Raw genomic sequence first — 25,534 nt, 5'->3', positions numbered from 1 at the left:
GGTGACCCCAGTATCTCCCTTCACTCTTGACCGTGCCTCCCCTGAAGTTTTCATTGGGGTGTCTGCCTTGGCCCAGAGCATCCCTCCCCCAAAGGATGTCACCTCCTTAAACAGACAGCTGGGTGTCCCTGATAGACAGCCCTGAAGTGATCCGCCTCAGCTCTCTTGGGCACTCATCTGACTGTCAGGATGTCCCAAGTCATAGCCCCTGTGGCACCTGCAGGACCAGCCTTTGAACACTAACCTCCCCTGCCTGGAAGGTGGGTTCCAGTCATTCATTCCAGCTGCTGCCCCCTGGGCCCTGGGGCCTGCATAACACAATAGGAAGCCCAGCCCAAGCCCAGGATGCTGGGTGTAACCTAAGAATGGACCCTTATGTCCCCACAACAGGTGTTTACTGACTGTTGGATGCGCAATGGACCACACAGTGCCTTTGTCGCCGCAAGGAAGCATGATAATTGGAACACTGCAAAGGCCAGGAAGTCGAGGGCCCTCTCCCTGGTCAGACAACAGAGCGCTGGGTGCTAGGCCCTGAAAGGGACCCAGAAATAGGAGACCTGGTCTCTGTCCTCCAAGAGCGTATTGGAAAAGTAGGAAGACAGTATTTAACTCGTTTCTGTACAGCTTCAAGGACGGTGAAACACAATGTTGGGCTCAGATGTGGGGTAGGTTGTCATAACCATTGTCATCACGTCCATTGCAAGTCATGGTGAACCCAGGTGTGTCGGAGCAGACCGGTGCTCTATAAGGTTTTCTTTTCTTTCTTTTTAATCGTTTTATTAGGGACTCATACAACTCTTATCACAATCCATACATACATCAATTGTGTAAAGCACCTTTGTACATTCATTGCCCTCATCATTCTCAAAACATTTGCTCTCCACTAAAGTCCTTGGCATCAGGTCCTCTTTTTTCCCCTCCCTCACTGCTCCCCCTGCCCTCACAAACCCTTGATAATTTAGAAATTATTATTTTGTCATATCTTGCCCTGTCCAATGTCTCCCTTCACCCACTTTTCTGGTGTCCAACCCCCAGGGAGGAGGTCACATGTAGATCCTTGTAATCGGTTCTCTCTTTCCAACCCACTCACCCTCTACTCTCCCAGTATCGCCACTCACACCACTGGTCCTGAAGGGATCATCTGCCCTGGATTCCCTGTGTTTACAGTTCCTATCTGTACCAGTGTACATCCTCTGGTCTAGCCAGATTTGTAAGGTAGAATTCGGATCATGATAGTGGGAGAGGCAGGGGGAGGAAGCATTTAGGAACTAGAGGAAGATTGTATTTTTCATCATTGCTACATCACACCTTGACTGGCTCGTCTCCTCTCTGAGACCCTTCTGCAAAGGTATCCAATGGCCAGGTTTTCAGAAGTAGATCACCAGGCCTTTCTTCCCATGTAGCTATGGTTGGATGTGAGCCTCCTATCTTGTGGTTAGCAGCTGAGCATGTTCACTGTTTGTACCACCCAAGGACTCTGCTACCAAGGAGCCCTGGTGGCATAGTGGATTTTGCTCTTAAGGGCTCTTAAGCACAAGGTCAGCAGTTTGAAACCACCAGCAGCTCCTCTGTGTCAGAAAGACGAGGCTTTCTACTCCTGTGAAGGGTTACCATCTTAGCAACCCTCCCGATTAGTTCTCCTCTGTTATATGGGGTCAGAATCAACTTGATGGCAGTGAGTTTGGTTTGGGTTTAATAGTGCTAGAAAAAAGATTAAGTGTTGAGCTGATAACACACAGTTGATGGCTCAAAGCCACCAGCCGCACCAAGGGAGAAACCTGAGGCTATCTGCACCCATACAAATATACAGGCTCAGAAACTCTATAGAGTAGGTCTACTTTGCCCTATAGAATTATTGTGAGTTGGAACAGACTCAATGGCAGTGGGTTTGGGTTTTGTTTTTGTTTGTTTCATTTTTTTTAATGTAATGTTAGAATCACCAGGATCAACTCAATAGCAGCAAGAATCCTGGAAAGGCTCTACTCTGTGGGTATGAAAACCCAGGAGGAGCCTTTGACCCTGGATAGCTCCCACTCCCTCTGGCAACTCAAGCCCAGGTGGTCAGAAGGGCACGGGGAGCTTATGAGCCTCCTTGGGGAATGTAGCAGGAGCATGGGGACCCCGCCAACCGGGTGGGGGAGGAGGAGCTGTCTCCTGCCAATCCTGAGGAGCAGAGCCATGCTGAGAAAAGTCCGCCCAGAGCAGGGCCTCAGAGGCCCGCCTTGCTGTTTCTCAAAGCCTTATGAAGGCGTCTAAACTGTTGTAATCGGCACCTGTGGAGAGCTGTGTCTTCTGAGCAATAGCTTGGTCCTCTTCCTGACTTGCCTGAATTGGCTGGCTGATTTTCACTGGACCCAGGGAAGGTAGGTGTCCTCTAACTGGGGTGCTCGCTGGGGTGAAGGGGGCCCAGGGACCTTCAGCTCCCAGCCCCTGAGGTCTCAGCCAACTCAATCCCCAGAGCCAGCACTGAGGAGCGCTTAGTCCTCAGCTGCTGGGAGAGAGGAAATCAGAGACAACTCAAGTATGTGGGCTCATACCTAGGTAAGAATCCCAGCCCCACCAACTACCTGCCAAATAAACCTGGCTGGTCCTCGGTGCCTCTGTCTATCAAAGATGTGAGAGCCATTTAAGTCCAGCCCCCAGCGGTCCTCTCACCTGGCTAGGTTGTTCTTTAAATACAGGGAGAAGCTACATGCAGAACATGGGATGCCAGGTTGGTGGCAGCAGGGCTGCTGCAGTGTCCAGGCAGTGTACCAGACAAGCCTAGCCTCTCCAACTCAGTCACTGCGCACCCTCTCTCGGCCTCAGTGTCCTAATCCATGTAATGGGATGACAGTGGGTTTGTTGGCTGGATTCACTGAAACAATGCGTGTAAACATAGCAGTGCCTCACACAGGAGGGGGGGCCCACACCTGGCAGCCATGCCATGACCAGATGAGTCCGGGCTCCCCCTGTGGGGCAGCCTGGCCTTCTTGGTGCTTTCGGCACATGTGGACACATTCCTCTTCCCTTGGCTGTCTCTGCTCTCTCTTCTCTGTCCTTCCTCTTACCAGTATTTCTTTCATGTCTCCCTCCCTGGGAGGCCCTTCTGCAAGGAGCCTTTACCCCGTTGTTCTATGCTCTCCCCCACTCTTGCACTGCGCCCCTGTCCCTCTCAGATGCCCTGCTCCCGTCTAGCTGGAGCAGGCACTCCCTGGACCCCCTTCTCTCGCTTCCTCCAAGCACCTTGGGCCCCTTCCCCTTGCTCACTGGGTCAGCAGCCCTGGTGGTCAGAACAGGTAAGCAGGGCCAGTTTACACCCTGACCCTTCTTGCTGAAGAGAGCCACTAGCTAGTGTCACACTGCCCAGCCAGCTATGTCACATCCAGGGACTGGGTCACCTATGGACCTGGATGGTTTTCACATGCCCTTCTGTCCATTTAGGCTCATGTGACCCTGTGTGACAGGCTGGAAATGGATTTTCTAGGCTGTAATCCTCAGGGGAACAGGCCTCCAGTCTTTCACCAGCAGAACTTCTCTATGGTTGGGCGTTTAGCCCTTGCACCACCAGGGCTGTGTGGGCTGGAAGGACCAATTACCAGGCCTTAGCTACTCTCACCTTCTTGTCCAAGGCAAATGCTCAAGGTTGTTACTATGTGGACAACGTCATCAGGGCAGTGTATGGGAGCCTGAAGGCCTGACTCGGCAGCCCAACAAACCAGCCTTCCTTTCTCCATCAGCTTCCAGACTGAGCGCTGCCAGTCCTGTATCTAAGGGGATGGTGCGCTTCACCAGCTTTTGTGCAAACAGAAAGAAATGCGTAAAGGAAGTGGGAATTGGACAGCCACTTTCCACGCACAAGGCCCACCCCCCATTCTGAAGCAGCCAATGCCCCTTGCTGGTATACACTGGTGTGGGTTTCTGGACTGGGATCAGGCTTGCCTGGCATGGGTTGTGACTGATGGGTCCTTGCTGAGTGCATGGCCAGGCCCCCTCAACCGGGCCTGAGTCATGAGGGCCCAGATCCAGAGTCTCCTGCGGGTCCCAGCTAGCTCCCTCCCTGTGGCAATGATTGGCAGCAGTCTAAGCGTGTAGTCAGCCTTGCTTGGTCTGGGAATTCTGCACCAATATGCAATTTCGGAGACAAATGGCTGCATTTGCTGCCTCGGAAGGAGGAGCTCCAAGTGTGCCCTCTGGGATGGAGGCAAACACAGCCCGGGACCTACATTTGCCAAGAGGGTCTTGCCAGGTCACAAGCAAGGCCGATGACAACCTTGAAGGCTGACTTGAGTTCTCAGTGCATCAGGCCTATGGCCTCATGCTCGGGCAGGGCTAGGGAACCAACAGTGACCAGACTGTGAAATTCTCTCAGTGATGCTCAAGGTTCCCTGTGCTGATCCAGAAAGCCCTCTTCACCCTTATTTTTTTTGGGGGGGGGGGAGTTAAAATATAACTTATGGAGACCTCTTTATTAAGTGTGATCCAGAGCAAAGACAGGACAGAGATGAATCATCTGAGGGAGGGTGATTGTCGGCGTGAGGCCAGAAAGGTGTCCCGAGGTTGCACGGCCACAAGGCTAAATGATCAAGCAAGGAAAGCAAAGCAGATCCATCACAATGTCATGGTCGGCGGCAGATCCATCTATCAGAGTTCCAGGCAGGAGTGCAGAAGCAGGAACGGACCCTGACTGGAATAAGTACTCTTGTAGATTAGAAAAGCTTACGAGATTGGCTGCAGGCATGACTCATGACTGATGACCCTTGTCTCCAGCAAGCATCCCCTCTGCCCCCCCCCCCCAAGGAAGTTCCTGAGGGCCAGGGAGTTACAGCAAACTCACTCGGTCTGAAAGCATGGTCAGTCAATGGTCAGAGAAAACCCGATGGAGACGAAATCTGGGTGGTGATTCTAAATGGATTTAAGGCCCTCCCTGTAAATCACAGCCTTTGGTGAACCTGGTCCTCAGAACTTAGCCCCTCAAAAAGCCTCCAGGGGCTCAGCTCTCTACAAGGCCCTGGAGACCTTCTCTGATCAACAGAACCTCTTGCCTCCCATCGGCCTGTAGCTCTGGAATCTGCTAGGACTCCAGCTCCGAGGACAAAGCTTGACTGTCAGCAGACTTGGGCTCTTCATGTACTGATAAGCCGATCATAAACCATCAACCAAAGACTGCCCCTCTGGAGCCTGAATTTTCTCACCTTTACCCAGTGCTGTCAAGGCGATTCCCACTCAGCAACCTACATAGGTGCCTGAGGCTGTAAATCTTTACAGGAACAGACAACAGCTGGTGGGTTTGAACCACTTTGAAGGTGGGATAGTACTGCTCATACTCCCTGCCCTCAAGTCACTTCTGACCCATAGTGACCCTTGTGAGTGTCTGAGCCTAACTCTTTAAAGGAGTAGAAAGCCCTGCCTTTCTCCCTCAGAACGGCTGGAGGTTTCATACTACTGGCCTTGCGTATCTTAGGCCAATGTGTAACCACTACACCGCCAGGATTAGTCCACCTTTAGAGGCTTGCGGTGGCGCTCTGAGCATCCTCTCAGTAGACAACCATTCATTTCCCTGATTCGCCAAAGGCTATGGCTAGGCCAGAGGTGATGGAGCCAAAGACCAAACCAAACCAATCCTGGTGTCATTGAGTCCAATTCGACTCCTAGCAAGCCTTTTTGAATGGAACAGAACCACTCCTCGGAGTTTCTAAGACTGTACAGCTTTAAGGGAGAAGATCGCCCCATCGGCCACAGAGCAGCTGGTGGATTTGAACCTCTGACCTAGGGTTCAACCCACTATACCACCAAGGCTTCTTCATCCACACACAGTATTTTCAAAACAGATATGGTTCAAACCTGCCACCAGCTCCCCGGCACGTCTGAGCTCACGGTCATCTGAAGCTTGAGGAGCAACTGGCCCCCTTGCTGAGGAGTGTAGACAGAGCAGTGGGAAGAAAGGGATGGGCCCACTGGGCCGGTAGCCTGAGGACCAAGGGAAGATCAAGACCATGTCTCTAGCACTCTCAGCTCCAGAGAGAGAAGCTAAATGCAGATGCTAAGGACTGGGTCAGAGGCGACATCAAGCATGCCCAACCCACCCTCGTAGGCGGCCTATGTAAATAAAACAAGGCTTGTGGGTTACTGGGTAAGGGTTCAAGTTCTTTTCCCTCTTGTGCTGCTGGTTCCTTGGAAGGAGTCAACAGCTCCTGATGTTTCCGTTTGAACATTCCTTCATCAGTCAGGGTTCAGGCAGGAAAATAGAACCAGACGCTACATGGCTGTTTGTTGATTTTGTTGTTTTTCCAGAAAAGCTGTAAATCAGAGAATTGGTGTTGAAAGGCGAGGGGGAGTGGAACAAGAGATGCCAAGGAAGGCTAGAAATTAATAACAGAAAGCAGGAGCCACATCTCCTAGGGATTGGGAGCAAAAAAAAAAAAAACCCAAAACAAAAACTAGTATTGACCAAACCCAGAAGGCTGGAGGAGGTGCCTAGTTGTTTGTCAGATGTTTGGCCAGGGCAGGTGATATCACCTCTGAGTAAAGGTGATATGTTTCATCTTCTCCAAGTTAAGGTGATATGTTTCATCTAAGGAGGGGGCACCTGGTAGCTTATTCCCAGGCCTCTCTCTGGGCAGACATGAACAAGGTTCCGGTGTGTACCCAGGAGATGTGGAGAGCTGGGGAGTGTGCCTCTGTGCTTGCACCTCTAGACAGCAAAGCTCTGCTGATAAGAGCCAAGGGAAGGGGGCTGACGATCCTGGAGTCCCTGCTCTTCTCCCACCCATCCATCTCTTGTCAGGACCCATCCTGTGCAGAACCTCATGGAAAGCCAGCTAGCCAGGGAATCTGGGGGACAGGGGGACCCACACGCAGCCCAGCATCTCTGAGCAGAAGACAGAGAAGGGACTCAAATCTGGTAGATGAATACTGTGCCTGTAGACATCGGGGATCTAGTCATCGCACGATGGTATTCCCACATCATGAAGGACCAGAGAAACGCATTGACTTGACCGCCAGTGCACCAAGCCCACGCCCAAGCCACCGCCATTGAGTCAGCTCCCACTCAGCGAAACCAGATCACACATCACCTGAAATGCAGGGATTGTACCCCAAAGCAGGCCAGCCAATGCTCCCCCTCCAAGTTAGAGGAAGAAGTGATGTTTGTTCAGAAGGGACCCTGAGGAGACCAACAGCGCCCCCGTCTGTCTTTGTGGTGCCCGGCTTAAAAGTGGAATACACCTTTGTGAGCGGGAGATACACCTTTGCCTTTGGAATTTACACTTTGGGGAGTCATCCTTAGGAGTTTTCCATTAATTGGGCTTTCAGGGTAACCATAGAAACAACTGTTGACCGTGAGCAAGCAAACCGCAATAAGGTCCTTTGAGTCTCAGGCCAGTCTCCTCATGTCTTTGTTGACCAACTAGATAGCAGTACCCAGCTTTTAATGACTAACAGTCAGGTAAGTAAGAAATGACTCCGCTTTATCTGGCCCCTCTAAGTGCCATCCGCACCCAACCTATTTGTCTTTGAGCAATTTATAAAAATTCCCAAGACTGCATTAAGTAAAGTGACTTAAGCTAACTGCATTCAGTAAGTGGCATTTTCCCCACCATTAGGTAAAATAACTTGCAAGACCATACAGGGATTCTGAGGCTGTCAATCTTACAGATGTCCATAGTCTCATTGCTCTCCCCCAGAGCGCCTGGTGTGTTTGGACCACCACACTTGCAGTCGACGATTAAGAAATGAGTGATGTCAACGAGGTGCATCTTAGGCCAGAGGCTGGACTGTGCTGGGTTACCTGGGTATGACGAAGGAATGCAGGGACTGACCTGTCTCCAAACTCAGAGACGAAGAAAACACTGTGAGGGCCTCAGGCCTCCCTCACATTCCTTCTTGGTTGGTCATCTGAAAAACATTGCTGCTCCCCAGCTCAGAGAGGACCAGGGAAATGGAGGCTCCTGGGGGTGGGCCCTGTAGATTCTTTAAATGTGTACCCACCATCTGTGTACTGAGTTGAGGAAACACCCTTCTGTATTCAGTAGGAACTACATGAGGACCATGTGGATGATTGATTGGGCTGTTTCTTTTTCTTTTTTAATTGAGTCATTTTATTGGGGGCTCAAACAACTCTTATCACAATCCATATATCCATCCATCGTGTCAAGCACATTTGTACATTTGTTGCCATCATCATTCTCAAAACATTTGCATTCTGCTTGAGCCCTTGGTATCAGCTCCTCATTATTCTCCTCCCTCCCCACTCCCCACTCCTTTGTGAACCCTTGATAATTTATAAATTATGATTGGGCTGTTTCCATGTGGCATGAGATTTTGGAGAGTTTGCCATCTCTCCAGGATGGGAAAATGAAGCTTAAACCAAGGAGAGGTGCTTGCTGGGGTCTAAGTAAGAAAGGGAGTCATGTCATTGGAGGTCACCCACATGAAGTTGTGTAAGAGTTTATCCGTGTTTCCCTATATGAAACCCAGCAGTATTAAAGTTACAGTGACAGCAAGTAGAATAAGGGTTTTTTGTTTGGGGTTTGGGTTATTTTGGGGGGGCATGTACAGTGGTGGTGAGGTGTCAGGGGGTGTGGGTAAAAAGGAGATGACGTCAAGGAGTCCAGGAAGGAAAAAGAATGTCTGGAAACTGATTGTGGTAGCAATTGTGTGATTGAACTATGGAATTATATATATATATATATATATATATATATATATATATATATATATATATATATATATATATATATATATATATATATATATATATATAAAATAAAACTGAAAAACAAAGAAAGGAAGTTACTGAGGTCTCTTCCAGGACCCGGGGACTCTCCTGCTGGGCCCTAGGGCAAAAGGCCTGCCAACCGTCCCCAAGAGGGATGGTTCCCTGGGGTCTGTCCAGTGTCAGAGCGATACGCTATGTGACACCAGCCCCTTCTGCTCCTGAGATCCCCACGTGGTTGTACCTGCAGACCCCCCAGAGAGCGTCCTTAGCACCTGAGCTGTGAGGTGTGCCTCCGATCCCAACGCTATGTGGCCTGCGGGCAGAGTACTCAGGCAGCGCAGATATAAATAACCCAAGGCCAGGCCCAGCTATTTTTGTCTTCAGTGCCTGAGGCCTAAGCCCAGAAAACGTGGGACACCGGGGAAGAGGATGAAGTGGCCGCCTGGTGCCCTGAAGGGGAAGGCAGAGGGAGGGATGCCCTAGGCAGCTGGCAAGGACACGGGCTCCCTGTGTGCAGCTGGTACTCAGCTGATACTCAGACATAAAGAAGGGGCGTCTTGTCTCCTGAGCACGTGGGCGCACAAGTGCATGTGCACGTGAATGAGCATGCGTGAGTGTGTCCGCATTCATGCAAAAGCTTGGCAAGTTTGCCCTGTGGCCCAGTGTGTGTCTTTAATGGGGACAATCTTTGCTTCTAAGCTTGGACACTGTTTCGCAAAGAGAGGTGGAGGGTACTGTGGGAAGCGGGGGTTTGTGGGGTGAGGTGGTTGTGGTGCACAGAAGGGGGCCCCTCCTCCTGGTTGAGAAGCACTGTTGGCTGGGGGTGGGCTGGGAATGGGAGAGTGAGGGATGAGCCATGACGGGCACACACACTGGGCCTTTAGAGCAGAGCGCTTGATGAGGCGCAGAAGGAAGTTGAATGCTCTTCAGTCTGTACGAGATGCTGTGAGTTGGGACTTACCTCTCCAGGAGTTCTTCTCTGAAGGTTTCTCCTGAGAATGGGGCAACCTTTTCCTTATGAGAGGCATTGTGCCCTCCTGGGGAGGCCAAAGGGGCCAGTGGGGGACCCCAGAGGAGTGGAGGCATGGACACGAAGGCTACCAAAGCCTACCACTAGAAGAGCTAAGGCATACCAAGATTTCCAGATTGTTCCATCTGGCTTTCTAGGGTGGGGGACAGCGCCGGGGCCAGATCCCCATGGTAATGCGTGGAATATCCTCTATGACGCTTACTCTGTCCAGGACGGGGCACAGGTGAACCTATCAGGACAGTGCTCCTCCTCCTCACATTGTGACCTGGTGTGTGTGTGTCTGGAAGCAGAGTCTTGCTGGGCTGTCTCGGCTCACTGTTCTGCCTCCCTGGACCACTCTCTCCCTGTCTCTCACAACTCTACCCAGCCTGCCTCCTTCTCTGCTCCCCCACCGGCCTTCAAGCCCCATAACTTCATGCTCTGCCCATAGAAAGCTCTTCAAGGTTCTGATGGCAATGCCCAGAGACATCTCCCTGGCTGGGAGAACACATGGGCATAACTAAGAAGTGGCACCACAACATTCTGCCACATGCCCACCCACAGAGAAGCAGGGCAAACGCGAGTATCCCCAGCTTCCTGGTGAGGTGAGCCAAGCAACTCAAGTCACTCAGCTGGGTGTGACTCTGACCAGGTTTTCTGACACTAGGTAAGGCCAGAGAGAGGTGCAGGGACCAAATGAAAAGCAAGCCCCGCCTCTGACCATTTCTACTTCTAGGTTTAAAGGAGGCTGGGGAGCTCTGGCGGTGTAGTGGTTACTCTCTGGGCTGTTAATCACAAGGTTGGCAGTTTGAAACCACCAGTTGCACCACAGGATGAAGACAAGGCTTTCTATTCGTGTACAGTTACAGTCTGGGAACCTCACTGGGGCAGTTCTACCCTCTCCCATAAGGTTGCTATGAGTTCGAGTCAGCTCAAAAGCAATGATTTTGGTCTTGTTTGTTTTTCAGCAGGCAGGTGGAAGGCCACTTGCCTCTTCCTCCCGCTATGTAACCAACCCCCCCCCCCTCCCTACAGCAGCCCTGATGGTGAGGCCAATGAGACTCTGGGGCTGGGATATGGGGTCTCAATGCACAGAGACTTCTCCCCAGTAGCACAGAATGGCCAGCCAATGGCAGGAGCTAGAGGCTGATGCTGCCAGATAAACGCTGGACTTGAAACCATAAGACCAGTGGTTTTAGCCCACCGGCTGCTCCTCCTGAGGAAGCTGAGGCTGTGTATTCCCATAAATATGCATAGCATAGAAACCCAATGAGTTGCTATGAGTTGGAATCTACCTGATGACAGTGAGTGTTTTGGGGTTAGAGAATCCATCTAGCCCACCCCACTCATGTGTGCCTCTTATATCCCACGGACAAGGCAACTTCGCCAAGCTTGAGGGCATCCCACTGCTGCAAGTGGCCAACTCCGAGAGCCACTTAATGATCCCACTCACAGCCATCAAGTAAGTTCCAACTCACAGGGACCCCACAGGACAGGGTAAAACTGTCGTTGTGGGTTTCCAAAAGCAGAACTCTTAGCAGGAGTAGAAAGCCTCATCTTTCTCCAATGGAGTGACTGCTGGATTCAAACAGCTGACTTTACAGTTAGCGGCCTAATGCATAAGTCTCCTTAATCAAGAATCAGTCTTCCCCTCCCAAGGATACTCCCAGCCCTCCTTGTTCTTTTCACACTGACCCCGGCACAATCCAGCGGCCCAGGGCCTTTGCGGGTCCGCTGCAGCAAGACAGATTCTTAGCAGCGAAGCTCCCAGACCCTCCCTGCCCTCAGGAATAGGTGGAGCAAGGGTGACTAGTCTCTGGAAGAGCCCCACACTTCATTCAGAATCACTCTTTTGAGAGCTTAGAGGGGGCTCAGGGACTTGGGGGTACCTCAGAGAGAAGTGGCCCTCACTCAGATCCTCCCAGACCCCTCTCAATTCTTCCCACCCCGTTAGTGTGAGTAAGTTCCCTGAAGATAATAGGAAACTACCTCTAAAGATGAAGCATGGGGGAGTCAGATCAAATCCCTTGTCAAGTAGCACAGTGCCAGCGAGTGTCCTTAGCAGCTGAGTGGCTGCTCCCCGATGACAGGGTAGGTGGGCACCCCCATCCTTGGAGACACTAGGCCGGTACTAAGTTCAGTTCTACCAGTTATATCTCCTCTGGCTTATGAGCTGTTTAATGGCCTTGAGATTCAGCTTCCTTATAGGGGAAATTGGGATTTTAACAATGGAATCGAAAATTGTTCATTGGGAGGGTTAGATCTTAGGATCAGCCATGCAGTGAAATTGCCGTGGTCATGTTTGGATCAAAATGGCGCCAATTGCATGAGTCAAAGAGATGTTTGCCCTGGATTTCCATGCCTTGGGCTGGTGCGGTCTGTGGCTGAACTGACAACCCCAGTAGACCCATTGCCTGCCCAGAGCCAGCTCTCCATGTGGTCAGAGTTCTCAGTTATTCAAGGATATGTTGTGTACCACATCTTTTAATCCTGAGACACTAAGAGAACACAAGATGCTGGGGATTGACCGATCTTTAACTTATTGTCCACTTTAGGGGGCAAAGAAGAAAAAAAAAAAAGGACTACTACCTTAAAGTTACCAACCCAGAGCCCACCAACTCCCAGGGGTATTTGGGGAAGTGATTTCTCCTGTATCTGCCCCACAGGGAGGTCACGAGGAATGGGCAAATCCTGAGCCCAAACCTGACCTGCATGGAGGGCCTGGTGGCTGTTGGTTTGAGTGTAAGGATCAGACGAGGGAGGAAGGAGACATGCTGCAAAGTGTTTCAGAAGTCAGGGGGCAGCAGTGACCGTGTGATGCCTCAGTATATGTCCTGGGCTCTCCCTTCAGGTCTTCCCTCGCTGCTGTCTGCGCCATAGACCCTCTCCTCAGCTTCGGGTCTCTCTCCTTCTCAGGCAGCAAGGCAAAAGGAATGTTGAAAACCATCTGCCTGCATTTCCCAGTGCTGTTACCAGAGCTCACCATCAGGAGGTGATCTCACAGAACAGAAATGCATTTCCTCCAAGTCCTGGAGGCTACAAGTCTAAGGCAAGGTCTTGGTCCTGCCAGTTTCTTCCTCCTTGGTAGGCCCTGGGTTCCTGGGCGATCCTCGCAGACATCTGTCTTCCCCTGTGTGTAGGAAGGGGGGTGGTCCCTGTGTGTGATCTACTCTGATTAGTAAAACAAACAAAATCATCATTCTCTAACAAAATCACACCCGTGAGGTAGGGAGTGAGGATTCCAAACCTAACATGAAGCGACCATTTAGTTCCGAACCACCTCCTCCCAGCACTGTGTCCAGGCTGGAGACCAGCGAAGGAGAGCGGGAGCGTGCCGGAATGAGAGGGCACTCTTTGGAATGCAATGCCACGGCCCAGCTCGCTGAACACAGAGAGGACTTGGTGTAAGGACTGATGAGATCAAAGACTGTAGTCTTCAGTATGGATTGCACCTCAGTATAGAGAAAACACGAACAGTCACAACGGGACCAGTAAGTCACATCACAAGAAGCACAGGACATCATGATGCTCTCGAGGACTTCACTTGCCTCGGTTTCATTTCCCACTCCCTGCCCGTGGGGCAGCAGTGAAGGACTCAAAGGACACGTGGCATTAGGGGACTCTGCTGCAAAAGACTTCTTCAAAGTGCTAAGGAGCAAAGATGGTTTGAGGACCTTACTAAGGGGCGCCTGACCCAAGCCATGGCATTTCCAATCACCCCGTCTGCAGGGGAAAGATGGGCAATGGATAAGGAAGACCGGAGGAATTGGTGCTTGTGAATTATAGTATTGGTGACAAAATCTTGAATGTACCACGGACTGTCAGGAGATTCAACAACCCTGTCTGAGAAGAAGGACAGCCAGAATGCTCCTTAAAAGTGAGGTGGTAAGACTTGATCTCATGGACTTTGAGAATGTTATCAGGAGGGACCAGTTCAAACCCACCAGGCACTCTACAGGAAAAACCGATCTGGCAATTAGCCCCTGTAAAGACCTCAGCCTAGGAAATGCTGTGTGTTGGTTCTCCCCCATCACATGGGTTGCTATGAGTTGACATGGATAGGTCACCAGGACTTCACTTCCGTGGTAACACTGGCTTGGTTCCATCCTTTAGGTTAGCAGTTAGCACCAACTAGAGCCTTCCCAGGAATACGGTTCTATGAGCTGCCATCAACTCGATCGATGGCAGTGAGTTGAGTGAGCGTCCTCCCTAGCCAGGGAGGAGGAGGTCACCAGCTCCACATGTGACTCTGTTTTCTCCTGGCCTGACTGGTGACATCACTCATCTTGAGAAGACTTGTGGGAGGAGAGACTGCTCTGGGCAGAAGAGTGGAGAATCTAGGACAGCGGTTCTCAACCTGTGGGTCACAACCCCTTTGGGGGTTGAACGACCCTTTCACAGGGATTGCCCAATTCAAAACGGTAGCAAAATTACAGTGATGAAGTAGCAACAAAAATAATCTTATGGTTGGGGGGAGGGGTGTCACCACAACACGAGGAACTTTATTAAAGGGTCGCAGCATGAGGAAGGTCGAGAACCACTGTTCTAGGATACATTTAGGTAGCCATGCTCAGCTTGGAGATTTCCAGGCTCAGAGCTGGAGACACAAAAAGCAATACTACTTGGTCAATGTGAAGGCAGGACCTTCTTTCAAATGGCCTCTCATCACCCCCAGAGAGGTTTGAAGTGGTTGTTGTGTGGCTGTGTTGGTGGTGGTAGAGGTGGAGGTGGTGGTGGTGGAGGTGGAGGTGGAGGTGGTGGTAGAGGTGGAGGTGGTGGTGGTGGTGGAGGTGGAGGTGGTGGAGGTTGTGGTAGAGGTGGAGGTGGTGGAGGTGGTGGAGGTGGAGGTGGTGGTGGAGGTGGAGGTGGTGGTGGTGGAGGTGGTGGAGGTGGAGGTGGTGGTGGAGGTGGAGGTGGTGGTGGAGGTGGTGGAGGTGGAGGTGGAGGTGGTGGTGGAGGTGGAGGTGGAGGTGGTGGAGGTAGGTGCCATTGAGTCGATGCCCACCCATAGCAATCCTAGGCACAACTGAAGGAAACACCGCCTGATCCCGCACCATCCCCACAATCGTGCTCATGTTTGAGCCCATTGTTGTACCACTGTGTCAGTCCATCTCGTCCAAGGTCCTCCCCGGGAACTGGTCTCTCCTGGCGACATGTCCAAAATATGCAAGACGAGTCTCACCATCCTTGCCTCTAAGGAGCGCTTTTGCCAGACTTCGTGGAAGGCAGACTTGTTTGTCCCTTTGGCAGTGCATGGTGCCGTCCATGCCCTTCACCAGCATTGCCACTGACGAGCATTGATTCTTCCTCAGTCCTCCCTATGCAGGCCTTTAGACTAACCGTAGGCATCCTCTACTTGAGACAACTGAGGCTTAGAAAAGCAAGTCTTTCCCCAGTGTCTGCAGCCAGCACACACAAGGTGAGCTTTGCTTTGGGGTCTCCCCTGCACCTCTGCCGGCCCTCAGCTGCCTAGAGCATGAGCACTGAGGCAGAAGGACCCCGGGACAATGGCTGGGTAGAGGACAGAGAGCAGAAGGCAGGGCTTTGGTGGGGGGTAGGGGGGAGGCAGTAAAGGAAACCAAGGGTGAGCAAATCCCCAAGAGGTAAGTATGACCCTGCTGAAATGCCACCAACCCCTCCCTGAACCACCGCGGTGTCTCTTCCCTGAGCACCAACCAGGGGCATGTCTCCTTCACTAGCAACCTTGAGAAAGACCCTCATCCTTCAGGGATTCCAATTTTCCTAAGGACACAGGCAGGTGTACTTCAGTGGTAGGATTCTGACCCTCCTTCCATATGGGAGACACAGGCTCAATTCCTCATCAAGAAGCTTCAAGTGCAGCCCGCCACGATCCATCTCTCTGGAGAAGCTGGCAGGTTGCTATCACGCTGAATGGGTTTCAGTGGCGCTTCCAGACTCACACAGACTCGGGCTGGTGGTCAGCTTCCAAAAGAGCAGCCAAATGAAAGCCTTACCCATCACTCGGGTCCAGCCAGCAACTTACTGTGAGGATGATGCAGGGCTTGGCAGCATGTTGTGCTGCTGTCGCATGGTTCTCGTGAGTCCAGCCGGCATGGCAGCAGTTGACAACCATAACAAAGACTGTGGAAGAAGTGTCACAAAACACCGGGTAGATCATCCACTCTCGGCGCCCACCACTCCCACAGTGAACTCTTACAGGAAGAGGTGGTGGTTCTCATCTTGGTGGGATGTCGCTGGAGTTTGGCAAGGCCTCTCTAGATGAATACAGATGGAAGCAGAGATGTTGAATGGGATGAGAAAGACCAGCCCATGAGCAGCGGCCTGGGAGTTAGTAGGCCGGTCACCTCGGCAGAATGTCTTTGGCCTGTCGGTTTTCCATGGATTGAGTCCACTGTGACCTCTGTGTACTCCTGTTCCTCCTTCCCCATGCCCTGAGGCGGCCAGTTGCTGGCAGAGCTCATGGCAACCCCGGGATCCTCCAGGGAGACAAGAGTTTCCAGTAAGCAGCGCACTCAGTCCCACGTGGTGTACAGACCCCTTTTCTTGACTTGACCAATCAATCTTGATTTCGTGGAAATTCCTTCATCCTCCTGACCAACGGAAGGGCCTGATAGAGCCTAGCATAGCCTAACAAAGCGGAATGAATTCATCTCCTCCTTCAGGTGTTGGGAGCCCCATTTGCTTCTTGGATTTCCTCCCCCTTTTGGTCAGGCTCCGCAGGGCTGCACTGGAGGTGGCCGGGAGGATGCTGAGGGGCTGATGGTAATGAGAAGGGAGGGTGACAGAGAGGAGGAGAGGACCGCAGCATCCATCGAGAGCTGATGGTCCTCTTCTCTAACAACTAAGGTGTTTCCCTAGCAGCGTGGCGTAAAGCGTGGGCATGGGCAGGGACATGGGTGCCCTGGGTGTGTATCCTAGCTCCCCCTAGCTATGTGTTGTGGGGAGTCTCTTACCTTCGCTATGCCTCAGTTTCCTCATTTATAAACCCACTACCATGAATATGCTTCCGACTTGTAGAGCCAAGCAGACGTACCGATAGGGCGTCTAAGGCTGTGCTCGTTACGGGAGCAGACAGCTGTCCTCTGCTCATATGGGTCAGCTGTGGGTGAACCCTTTCACCTCAGGCACCAGGGTGCCTGCGCTTGGAGGGCGAGCATAAGACCTGCACCCACCTCCAGGGGTCGTTAGGAAATGGCAGGTGGAAAAGCACATGGAACATTTCATGCGGCACCAGGAACATTGCTGGTTTTCCCTGCAGGGCCAACCTGTGCTGCCAGGCCTGTGTCCACAACGACCCTGCAGACCACCTCTGTGTTTGTGTCTGCACGTGGGCTGGCCCTGTGAGAGCCCCCTTCTCTCAGCCTTCCGGGGTCATCTCCAGGGTCACACGCACACAGAACAGTAACGCCAACCACCCTTCTTGAGGGCATACGACAGTGACCCTCTGGAATCCCCAGATCGGCTTTGTAGCCTCAGTTGTTGTACCCGCTTTCACCAGGGGGAGAACAAGACCCTGAGTTTGACTCCATGAACTTCCCCCTCTCTCGAGCCCCCATTTAGACCCCCTAACACTTTGGGCTGAAGGAGGGGGCTACTAGTCTGTCTCTGATAAGCCTGGGGAGCTTTGGAGAGGAGCCCCTAGCCTCAGGCACTGGCCCCACAGAGTCTTAACTCAGTGAGTGAGTGAATGAGTACTGACCAGAACTGGCTTCAGGCCCCCTGGGAGCCCCCTCCCCTCCAGCCGTGCAGGGCCTCACAGGCGCTGCAAAGTTCCCAAGCTCCTGATGCAGTTGAGAGAACAAGTTCAGCTTTGGACACCACGATGCGCAGCTGAAGAATGGCGTTTTCAAAAGCAAAGCTGGTCCTTACTGTTCTCCGTCCATCTGCGGTTTGTATTCAGTGGCCCTGTTTGTGAATCTTCATCTTTTGCTTACACTGTCGTAAGGCCAGCAGTCAGGGCTACTGGGGGTGGGAGCTGGGGGGCGGGGTGTGTGTGTGAGGAAACTAGGAGGAAGGCAACTGGGTCAGGCTGCCTGCCTGCCTGCTGCTTCTCCAGAAGCCAGAACCAAGGGCCTCTGATCTTGGGGAGAGACCCGAGCCCCAACATTGACGGCACCATAGGCGTGTCTCACTGAGTGCTCTGCATGCAGTTGATGCTCACGAAATGTTTGCCGCTCCTTCTAGATAGTGAACCAGTTTGTTTGTTTGTTTCAGTTCTAGGGAGAAAGAGAAGGAACGCCTGGTGGTGTTGTGGTTACTTATTAGGCTACTAACCACAAGGTCACCAGGACAAAACCACCAGTCACTGCTTGGTAGAAAGATGAGGCTTTCTACTCCTTTAAAGAGTTACCGTCTTAGAAACTCACGGGGCTGTTCCACCCTGTCCTAGGGGGCTGCTGAGAGACAGAAGCAACTCCGTGGCAGTGAGTTTTGCTTTTGTTTTTTAAAAAGGAACAAGGAAAACAGTGGCGTTTTGTTTTTTGAAGTGGAATAAGGGAAGCAGGGTCCATGGTCAATGTCACACCTTGCATGTGACCCCAGGGTTCGATTCCCAGCCAGTGATCTGATGCACAGCTACCACCCATTCGCCAGTGAACACCCTTGTGTTGATATAAGACGGAAGAGCTTTCAGCAGAGCTTCTAGACTAAGATGGACCAGAAAGAAAGGTCTTTGACAATCTTCCAGTGAAAGTGGTCCCCTCTGCAGCCCATAAAGGGGGTGATGCAGGACCAGGCCACATTGTGTTCCTTTGTGCACACAATCACCATGCGTCGAGGACACAATGACTCACAACGGGTGTACGTAGCCACAAGGAGTCATGACTAATTGCAGGGCTGGCCAGCTCCCTCTCGGTCATCTCTCGGGCATCAGGGGTTAGGTGGCTGCCCTTCATCCTGTCCCAGACAGTGCACGGGATGGCCAAGGCAGGCTCAACACGAGGGCTCAGAACCTGAGGGGGCGAGGGGGCTGTGTGGCATATGCCACGCTTGCATGTGAGCATGTGTGCACACACAAGATAGTTGAATGACCTCACAAGACATTGACCAGGACTTCCAGGACCATGGTTAGCAGAGCTGAGCCAAGCTGCCTGCTTCTGGCTGCCCTGGGGAGCTCATTGCCAAGGCCACTTTCTGACCATGCAGCAGTGGTAAGTCTAAACTCAGGAGATCCTAGGTGGGGCCCCGGAATCTAGATGTTTAATAAGCCTTCCTGGGGCATCTAACATGCAGTTTGCTGTGAAAGCCATGGATTCAGGCCAGCCAGGAAAGGACATGGCTTGCCCAAGGTCACAGCAGCTGGTCAGTGGGAGAAACGGGAGTACTTCAGGCCGACAGCTGCTTCTTTTTACTGCTCTCTGCCCTGTTTCTGATTAGAGATGTGTGTCTGAGTCCAGCGATAACCAAAATGGACCCTGTGTTAGACCAGGCTTGAGAGAGAAACAAGTCCAGGGGCACTCATATATGTATAAGAAAGAGCTTTATATCAAAGAGCAATTGTATAGTAAGAAAACAGCCCAGTCCAAGCCAGATCAAGCCCACAAATCTGACATTAAGGGACATTAAGTCCCTCTTCAGACTCACGCAGCCACATGCAATGATGCCAAATGCAGGAAGATCAGAGACCAGTGGGTGGGAAGTCTTGTGGATGCAGTGGTGGTGGAAGCATCTCAGCGCTGGTGTGGGTCTCCACGGGGCTCCTCCGGCTCTCCTGGAGTAGCTCACACAGCTGGTCAACAGGAAGGTGGAGCAGAGAGTGTGGCCCTCCTCCAGGGAGAAAGAGAGGAAGTTCCCAGAATCCCCCTGAGAAGGCCACACCCACAAGGAGGCATCACCAGGCTGTGACCTGATGGACAGGCTAAATTCCACCCCTACATTTATTAATCAAGTTGATATGAAATTATGTAACTACCACAAACCCCTTTAGTTTATCTGTGTGTGTTTTCATTATTCACATCTCAGTCCCTGCTCACGTATTCAAACAACTAGGAATTGACCTGTTGCTGTTGTTACATGTCATTAAGTCCCTTTGGACCGACTCATAGCGACCCTGTGTACAACAGAATGAAGTACTGCCTAGTCTTCATGGCTGTTCATGTGTGTGCGCCCATTGTTGCGGCCTCTATGCCAATCAAGGGAGAGCCTGCCACTTTTCCGCTCCCCCGCTGCTTCATCAAGCATGATGTCCTCCAGGGTCTGGTCTCTCCTGATACCATACCCGAAACAGGGTATGAAAAATGGACCCTAGCTATATCTTTTTTGGAGTCAATGGTGGTACAAATGGTTCAGGCACTTGGCTGCTAACGTTGGCAGTTTGTCTGCCCAAAGGTGCCCTGAAAGAAAGGCCCGATGATCTACTTCCTGAAACACTGCAGAGCACAGTTCTATTCTGACTCACGTGGGGTCATCGAGAGTTGGTACCGACTCAGCAATAGCTGACTCAGTCGTATATGCATAAACTCCCTTAAGTCACTGCCCCCTCTCGGCTGCCCTCTAGCATCCTCTGTGCTCTCAGAACTGCAAAGTCGATTACCCCCAGGCCTGCCTGTCTCCCACACCTGCACCAGGGCCCCTCTTGCTCAGGCACCCGAGTGAGTGACCTCTGCGCCCACTCTCCTGGTTTGCCTGATGTTTGAGCAGAGCTCAGGCATGAGAGGGACCAGGCTGCCTCTGTGGCAGCTCGAAAGAGGTGGTGGATTGCCCCGACTCAGGTCAGATGCTAGAGGAATTGGATTTCCAAACAGAGTGGAGAATCACAGGAAGCCCTGCCTCTTGAGGAGCCAAGGGTGGCAATTGGGTTCAGCTCCACACGACTTTATTAAAGGCTTCTCACACTTGGGGCCTTTTGATAAGACACATTGATACATTGTGGCACCGATGGGCTATGAGACCTATTGTGAGGATGGCATAGGGTCACTGTGGGTCGGAACTGACTTGAGGGCACCTCTTCACAGTAGACTCAGGGTCACTGCTTGGTGCTGCCTGTGAAGGATGCTGAGCTAGATGAGCAGGGAACAGTGGTCCTCCCTGCCCCAGAGGCATCCTTCCCTCAAGTGACACTAAGTCTTGTGCTTCCCAGCATTCACCCTGACCTCCCTAGCCCAATGCCTCAGACACAGGAAAGCGCATGCCCCACCAGCTAACAGGAGGCTGGTTTCCAGAGAACACCTAGCTTTATCCCACCTCTGGCTTCTGGGGAGTGGTCTGTTCCCAGTGTGCCGGGCCCATCCTGAGGATGATTAGGAGGTTGCTGGGCCACCCTGTCCAGGCAGACGACTGTCTTGTGTGTAAGAGTCCCTGATGTGACAAGAAGTGGTGCCCAATCCAGAGTGCTGGCAGATGTGTTTCTAACTAGTCCTGTCTGCTTGCTAAGCTTCAGGTGGCTCCGCTCACAGATTCAGATGGAGGTGCTGTGCACCTCAGGGGAATCGTGGATGACGGGAGACGACGCACTTGACGATGTACGACATGCCGGGAAGCATGCACAAGCAGAGTAGTGGCTTATTAAAACCATTCATTGTTTGTTCTGAAAGAGTGGAACATTCCAGAACATCCTTAAGGGATGATCTCATCCAACTGCTTGCAAAACAGAACCCTTTCCCTACATGAAACCTTACAACTAAGCCCAATAAATAAAAGGAAGCAAGGAAGTGGGGAGGAGGGAAGGAGGAAAGGATGGAAGGAGGGAGCCAGGCAGTGTCGATCAGAAAGAAATGGGGAAGAAAGCCTTCTGTCAGCAAGGGAAGAGGGGACAGGTTCTTGCTCTACGCTCAGCCCTGCTGGACCCAGAGGAGCACCCAGTCTTCCATTCCCCATCCTGGTTCATTTATTGGGGGCTCGTACAACTCTTATCACAATCCATGCATCCATGTGTGTGTCAAGTTATTCTTGAGACCTGCCCGAGGTCACACCGCTCTATACGTCTGTCTCCGCATTGCTGTCCTCGGCTGGCAGGGTGCCCCAGGCACCAGAGGATGAGAGCGTGGTTGGCCCTGCCTCGTCCCCTTCGGACGGTGGTGGTCCGTAGAGTTTCCATTGGCTGGCTCTCCTTATACAGCCAGACGGTGCCATTGCACTTTGCTGAGTCTGTGTGTGCTGCATGGCCCAGACTGAGGGTTTGTGGCCACCGGTTCAAATAAGCCTTTCTGTGGCACTGTCTTCCCCATAGCCTGCGATCACTTTGTGTCTCAGTGTCAGATCCTGGTAATTCCCACAACATTGCAGACTTTGTCAGGAGACCATTACACCGAGCGTCTCTAGCACAGTGGAAGCATAACTGTCACATGCACCGGGAAACCAAAATATCCGTGCAACTCACTCGGTGGCAGTTTGGGGCCAAACCGGCCATACCGTTGAGGTCTGTCTGGACCACCAAGCCCACTGCCATCGGGTCGATCTCCACTCAGAGTGGGCCTACAGGACTGAGCAGAATCCACTGTGGGTTTCCAGCCTGTGGGTCTTTACGGCCACCGCCTGCCTCGCCTTTCTCTCGCAGGGCGGCTGGTGGGTTCAAAGCGCCAACCATTCAGTTAGCAGTCAGGTGGTTAAGGTTTAAGCGCCTGTTGTTAGGGCTCCATGGGACACTTGGGAAAAGCTGGGCCACCAGTCAGAGAGCCTGTTGAGTGTAGAGACCCTCTGGGTTAGGGGGTCCTGTCCATCCTTGCGGGGGCATACCCCAGCTATGGCGAGCACCTCTGAACAGAGAGCTCCTGGGGCTGGAGCCTGGCGGTCAGGAGTCATGCTTCCCCTCTGCCCCCCGCCCACTCAGATCTAAAATACTCGTCAAGTGCAGGGGCATGGCTGCTGCCTCAGAGACAAAGCCCCATGACTTCCTTCTCCAAAGAAAAAAAGAAAAGCACCCGATACCAGGACCCAGAGCCCTAGATCACAGATCCTCCCAGGTGCCCATCACCTCGGTGAGAATGCCTTTGGCTGTGTAAGGTGGAGGTGGCTGGTTTTATTCCCTGATTCTCAAAGGAGGGGGCAGAAGATCTGATAAGCCAGGGAGGTTCCTTAGTTGAGACTGATGTGCAGGAAGCACCGCGGGTGCCATTGGATGCACTGGGGTGGCCTGGGGGGGTGGGCAAGAGGTTCTGAAGATCTAGACACCCATGTCTGTGACCAAAGACTGTGTCCAACCAGTGAGCAGCTGACATGCCCCCATGGCCACTGCAGATGACCATGCCACAACATCAGACTGCGCGGCCTGGCTTAGGCCAGGGTCCCCACCCCACGCAGGTGGTAGTTTGGGACTCCTGACTTGTGGTTAGCAGACCAGCTGTGGTGAACACATCAATACCACCAGGGCTCCGAGCTGTAAATCTTCATCTTTCTCCATAAGGGTAGCTGCTGGCTTTGAACTGCCAGCCTTGGGCTTAGCAGTCCAATGCTTACCCAGCAGCACCACCAGAGCACATTCACAGTTAAGTGGCATTAATTATGTTTATTGTGTTGCTCAACCGTCGCCGTTCATTGGTTCATGAGCTTCTCTTCTGATTCTGAAAGCTTTCCATACCTTTGGTCCCTGATCAAGGAACTCACATAAAAAAGACAGAGATACTGCCTGCTGCTCCCCACAAGTTCAGACACGGAAGGGGTGGAAACATGCCCCAAGGTGTAGCTTCCCTGTGTGACGTGCATGCGATAATCAGACGTTTGCCCAGAGGAAAGCCCTCTACTATGTGACTTACACTCTGCTCAGAGCCCAGAGCAGGAGTCTGTGTGACGGCCTGTCCATGCTCTGCTGGATTTATTGCTTTTGTCACTGTGTGCCCATTGGCCACCTGTTGGCTTTATGCTTTGGGTGCAGGCCCATGCTGGTCAATGGCTCCATTATGCAGCACTGAGCCCCCTGAGTCTTGATTGCCTCTCCTCTAACAGCGGGGTCATAGGGGGTGCCTCGGTGACATTGCGGTGCTCTGGCATGGATGGCATGAATTAACATGAAGGGCTCTTTGCGTGACCCACAGTGCTGCCCAATAGTTATCATTACTAGGACAAGTGTGCATGCACGTTCCTCTACTGTGAGCTCCCCAAGGACCAGGAGCGCTTTCGTGGAGACTTAGCGACCACACTCACTTCGGTTTCAGGTCTGGAGAAGGCACTGGAAGCTTTGCCTGCAGCCCTGCCTGGGAGGGGCCTATTCACTGAGTGCTATTGCCTTGGGCTGTGACTTACAATGTATACCAGACGTACTTCCTCTCGCCCACCTCAGAATCAGCTGAAATTCAAGACACCAAGCTCCTCTTCTCCCTTGGGGCTGCTGGCCTTGTGGTTAGCAGCCCAACGCACAGCCCACTGTGCTACCAAGGTGCCAGGATCTCCTGGGGAGCTTTTGGAATGACAGAAGCCCAGCCTGACCCTCTGGAGACCCAATTGCACTCTGGTTTGACCTACAGTCAGAAGAATGATGTTTTTGCAAACTTCAGCCAGGGATGGGTGGGAGGCCAGGCCAGTCCGTGGGGAAGATTCTAGGTGGAGTGACTGGCTCCTGGCTTGTGAGGACAACAGAGTGGGGTCAGGCTTGCTTCTCTTGGAGGATGGCAGTGACCACCCATTCCTGGCTGTTGGAAAAGCCAGGGAAGAAAAAGTCCATGGTGTCCACCACTGTGCTCGGGGCCCAGGAGGTCTTGCAGGCCCAAGCAGTCCCTCAGGGGCCTCAGCTCCTTGGGGACAGGCTGGGTGATGGCGAAGTGGGGATGGGGTGGTGAGCTGAGCTCTGTGGCTGGAGCTGCTGTTCCCCGGGGTTAACGCGTGTGTGTCCTGGGTGTCATTTCAGATCGTGTTCCGGAAGATCAGCGACGTGAAGCGAGAGGAGGAAGAGCGGAGGAAACGCAAGAACGAGGCGCCCCTGATCCTGCCCCCCGACCATCCTGTGCGGCGTCTCTTCCAGAGGTTCCGACAGCAGAAGGAGGCCAGGTTAGCCGCGGAGAGAGGGGGTCGGGACCCGGAGGACCTGGATGTGGAGAAGGGCAACGTCCTGGCAGAACAGGCCTCTGTCCATCACAGCATCGTGAAGGCCAGCGTGGTCACGGTCCGGGAGAGCCCCGCCACGCCCGTCGCCCTCCAGCCGGGCCCTGTCTCCGCGGTGGCACCCGACCATGCCAAGCTGCATGCGCCTGGCTCCGAGTGCCTGGGCCCCAAGGCGGTAGGGGGCGACTGTGCCAGGCGCAAAGGGTGGGCCCGCTTCAAAGATGCGTGTGGCAAGGCGGAGGACTGGAACAAGGTCTCCAAGGCCGAGTCCATGGAGACGCTCCCCGAGAGGACAAAGGTGTCAGGGGAGGCCACGCTGAAGAAGACGGACTCCTGCGACAGCGGCATCACCAAGAGCGACTTGCGGCTGGACAACGCTGGCGAGGCCCGCAGCCCCCAGGACCGGAGCCCCATCTTGGCCGAGGTCAAGCATTCGTTCTACCCCATCCCTGAGCAGACGCTGCAGGCCATGGTGCTGGAGGTGAGGCACGAGCTGAAGGAGGACATCCAGGCCCTGAGCGCCCAGATGACCAACGTGGAGAAACAGCTCGCCGAGATCCTCAGGATACTGGCTTCCCGGAGGTCCTCGCAGTCGCCTCAGGAGCTGTTTGAACTCTCCCGGCCCCAGTCCCCAGGGTCAGAGAGGGACGTGTTTGGAGCGAGCTGAGGGGCCTGTCACCAGAGAAAACCATTCAAACAGGCAGAAGCCTCCATGTCTGCGCTAGACACCTCCCGCCCTCTCCCAGACACCGCCCCTCCACCACCAACCCCTTTCCAGTGGGCTTCTGCTTACAGAAAAGCCAAGGGGGACCAGTCACTGGACATTCCTTCCTCCTCCTCCTCTCCCTCATCCTCCTGCCCCCCCTCCTCTCTGG

General features: G+C 52.8%; 1 protein-coding gene across 2 annotated transcripts in view; it reads left to right on the top strand.

The window, feature by feature from the left end:
* KCNH1 (potassium voltage-gated channel subfamily H member 1) overlaps nucleotides 1–25,326 on the top strand; it is a 500,025-nt gene extending 474,699 nt beyond the window's left edge. For both annotated transcript variants that reach the window (XM_075540569.1, XM_075540568.1), the window contains exon 11: nucleotides 24,466–25,326. In XM_075540569.1, coding sequence (XP_075396684.1) covers nucleotides 24,466–25,326 — 861 coding nt within the window. The remainder of the gene's footprint in view (nucleotides 1–24,465) is intronic.
* The last annotated feature ends 208 nt before the right edge of the window (nucleotides 25,327–25,534 follow it).

This window comes from Tenrec ecaudatus, chromosome 1 (assembly GCF_050624435.1).
Source record: "Tenrec ecaudatus isolate mTenEca1 chromosome 1, mTenEca1.hap1, whole genome shotgun sequence".
Taxonomy (NCBI): Eukaryota; Metazoa; Chordata; class Mammalia; order Afrosoricida; family Tenrecidae; genus Tenrec; species Tenrec ecaudatus.
Note: the sequence above shows the minus strand (reverse complement) of the source record. Positions and strands in the feature narration are given on the sequence as shown.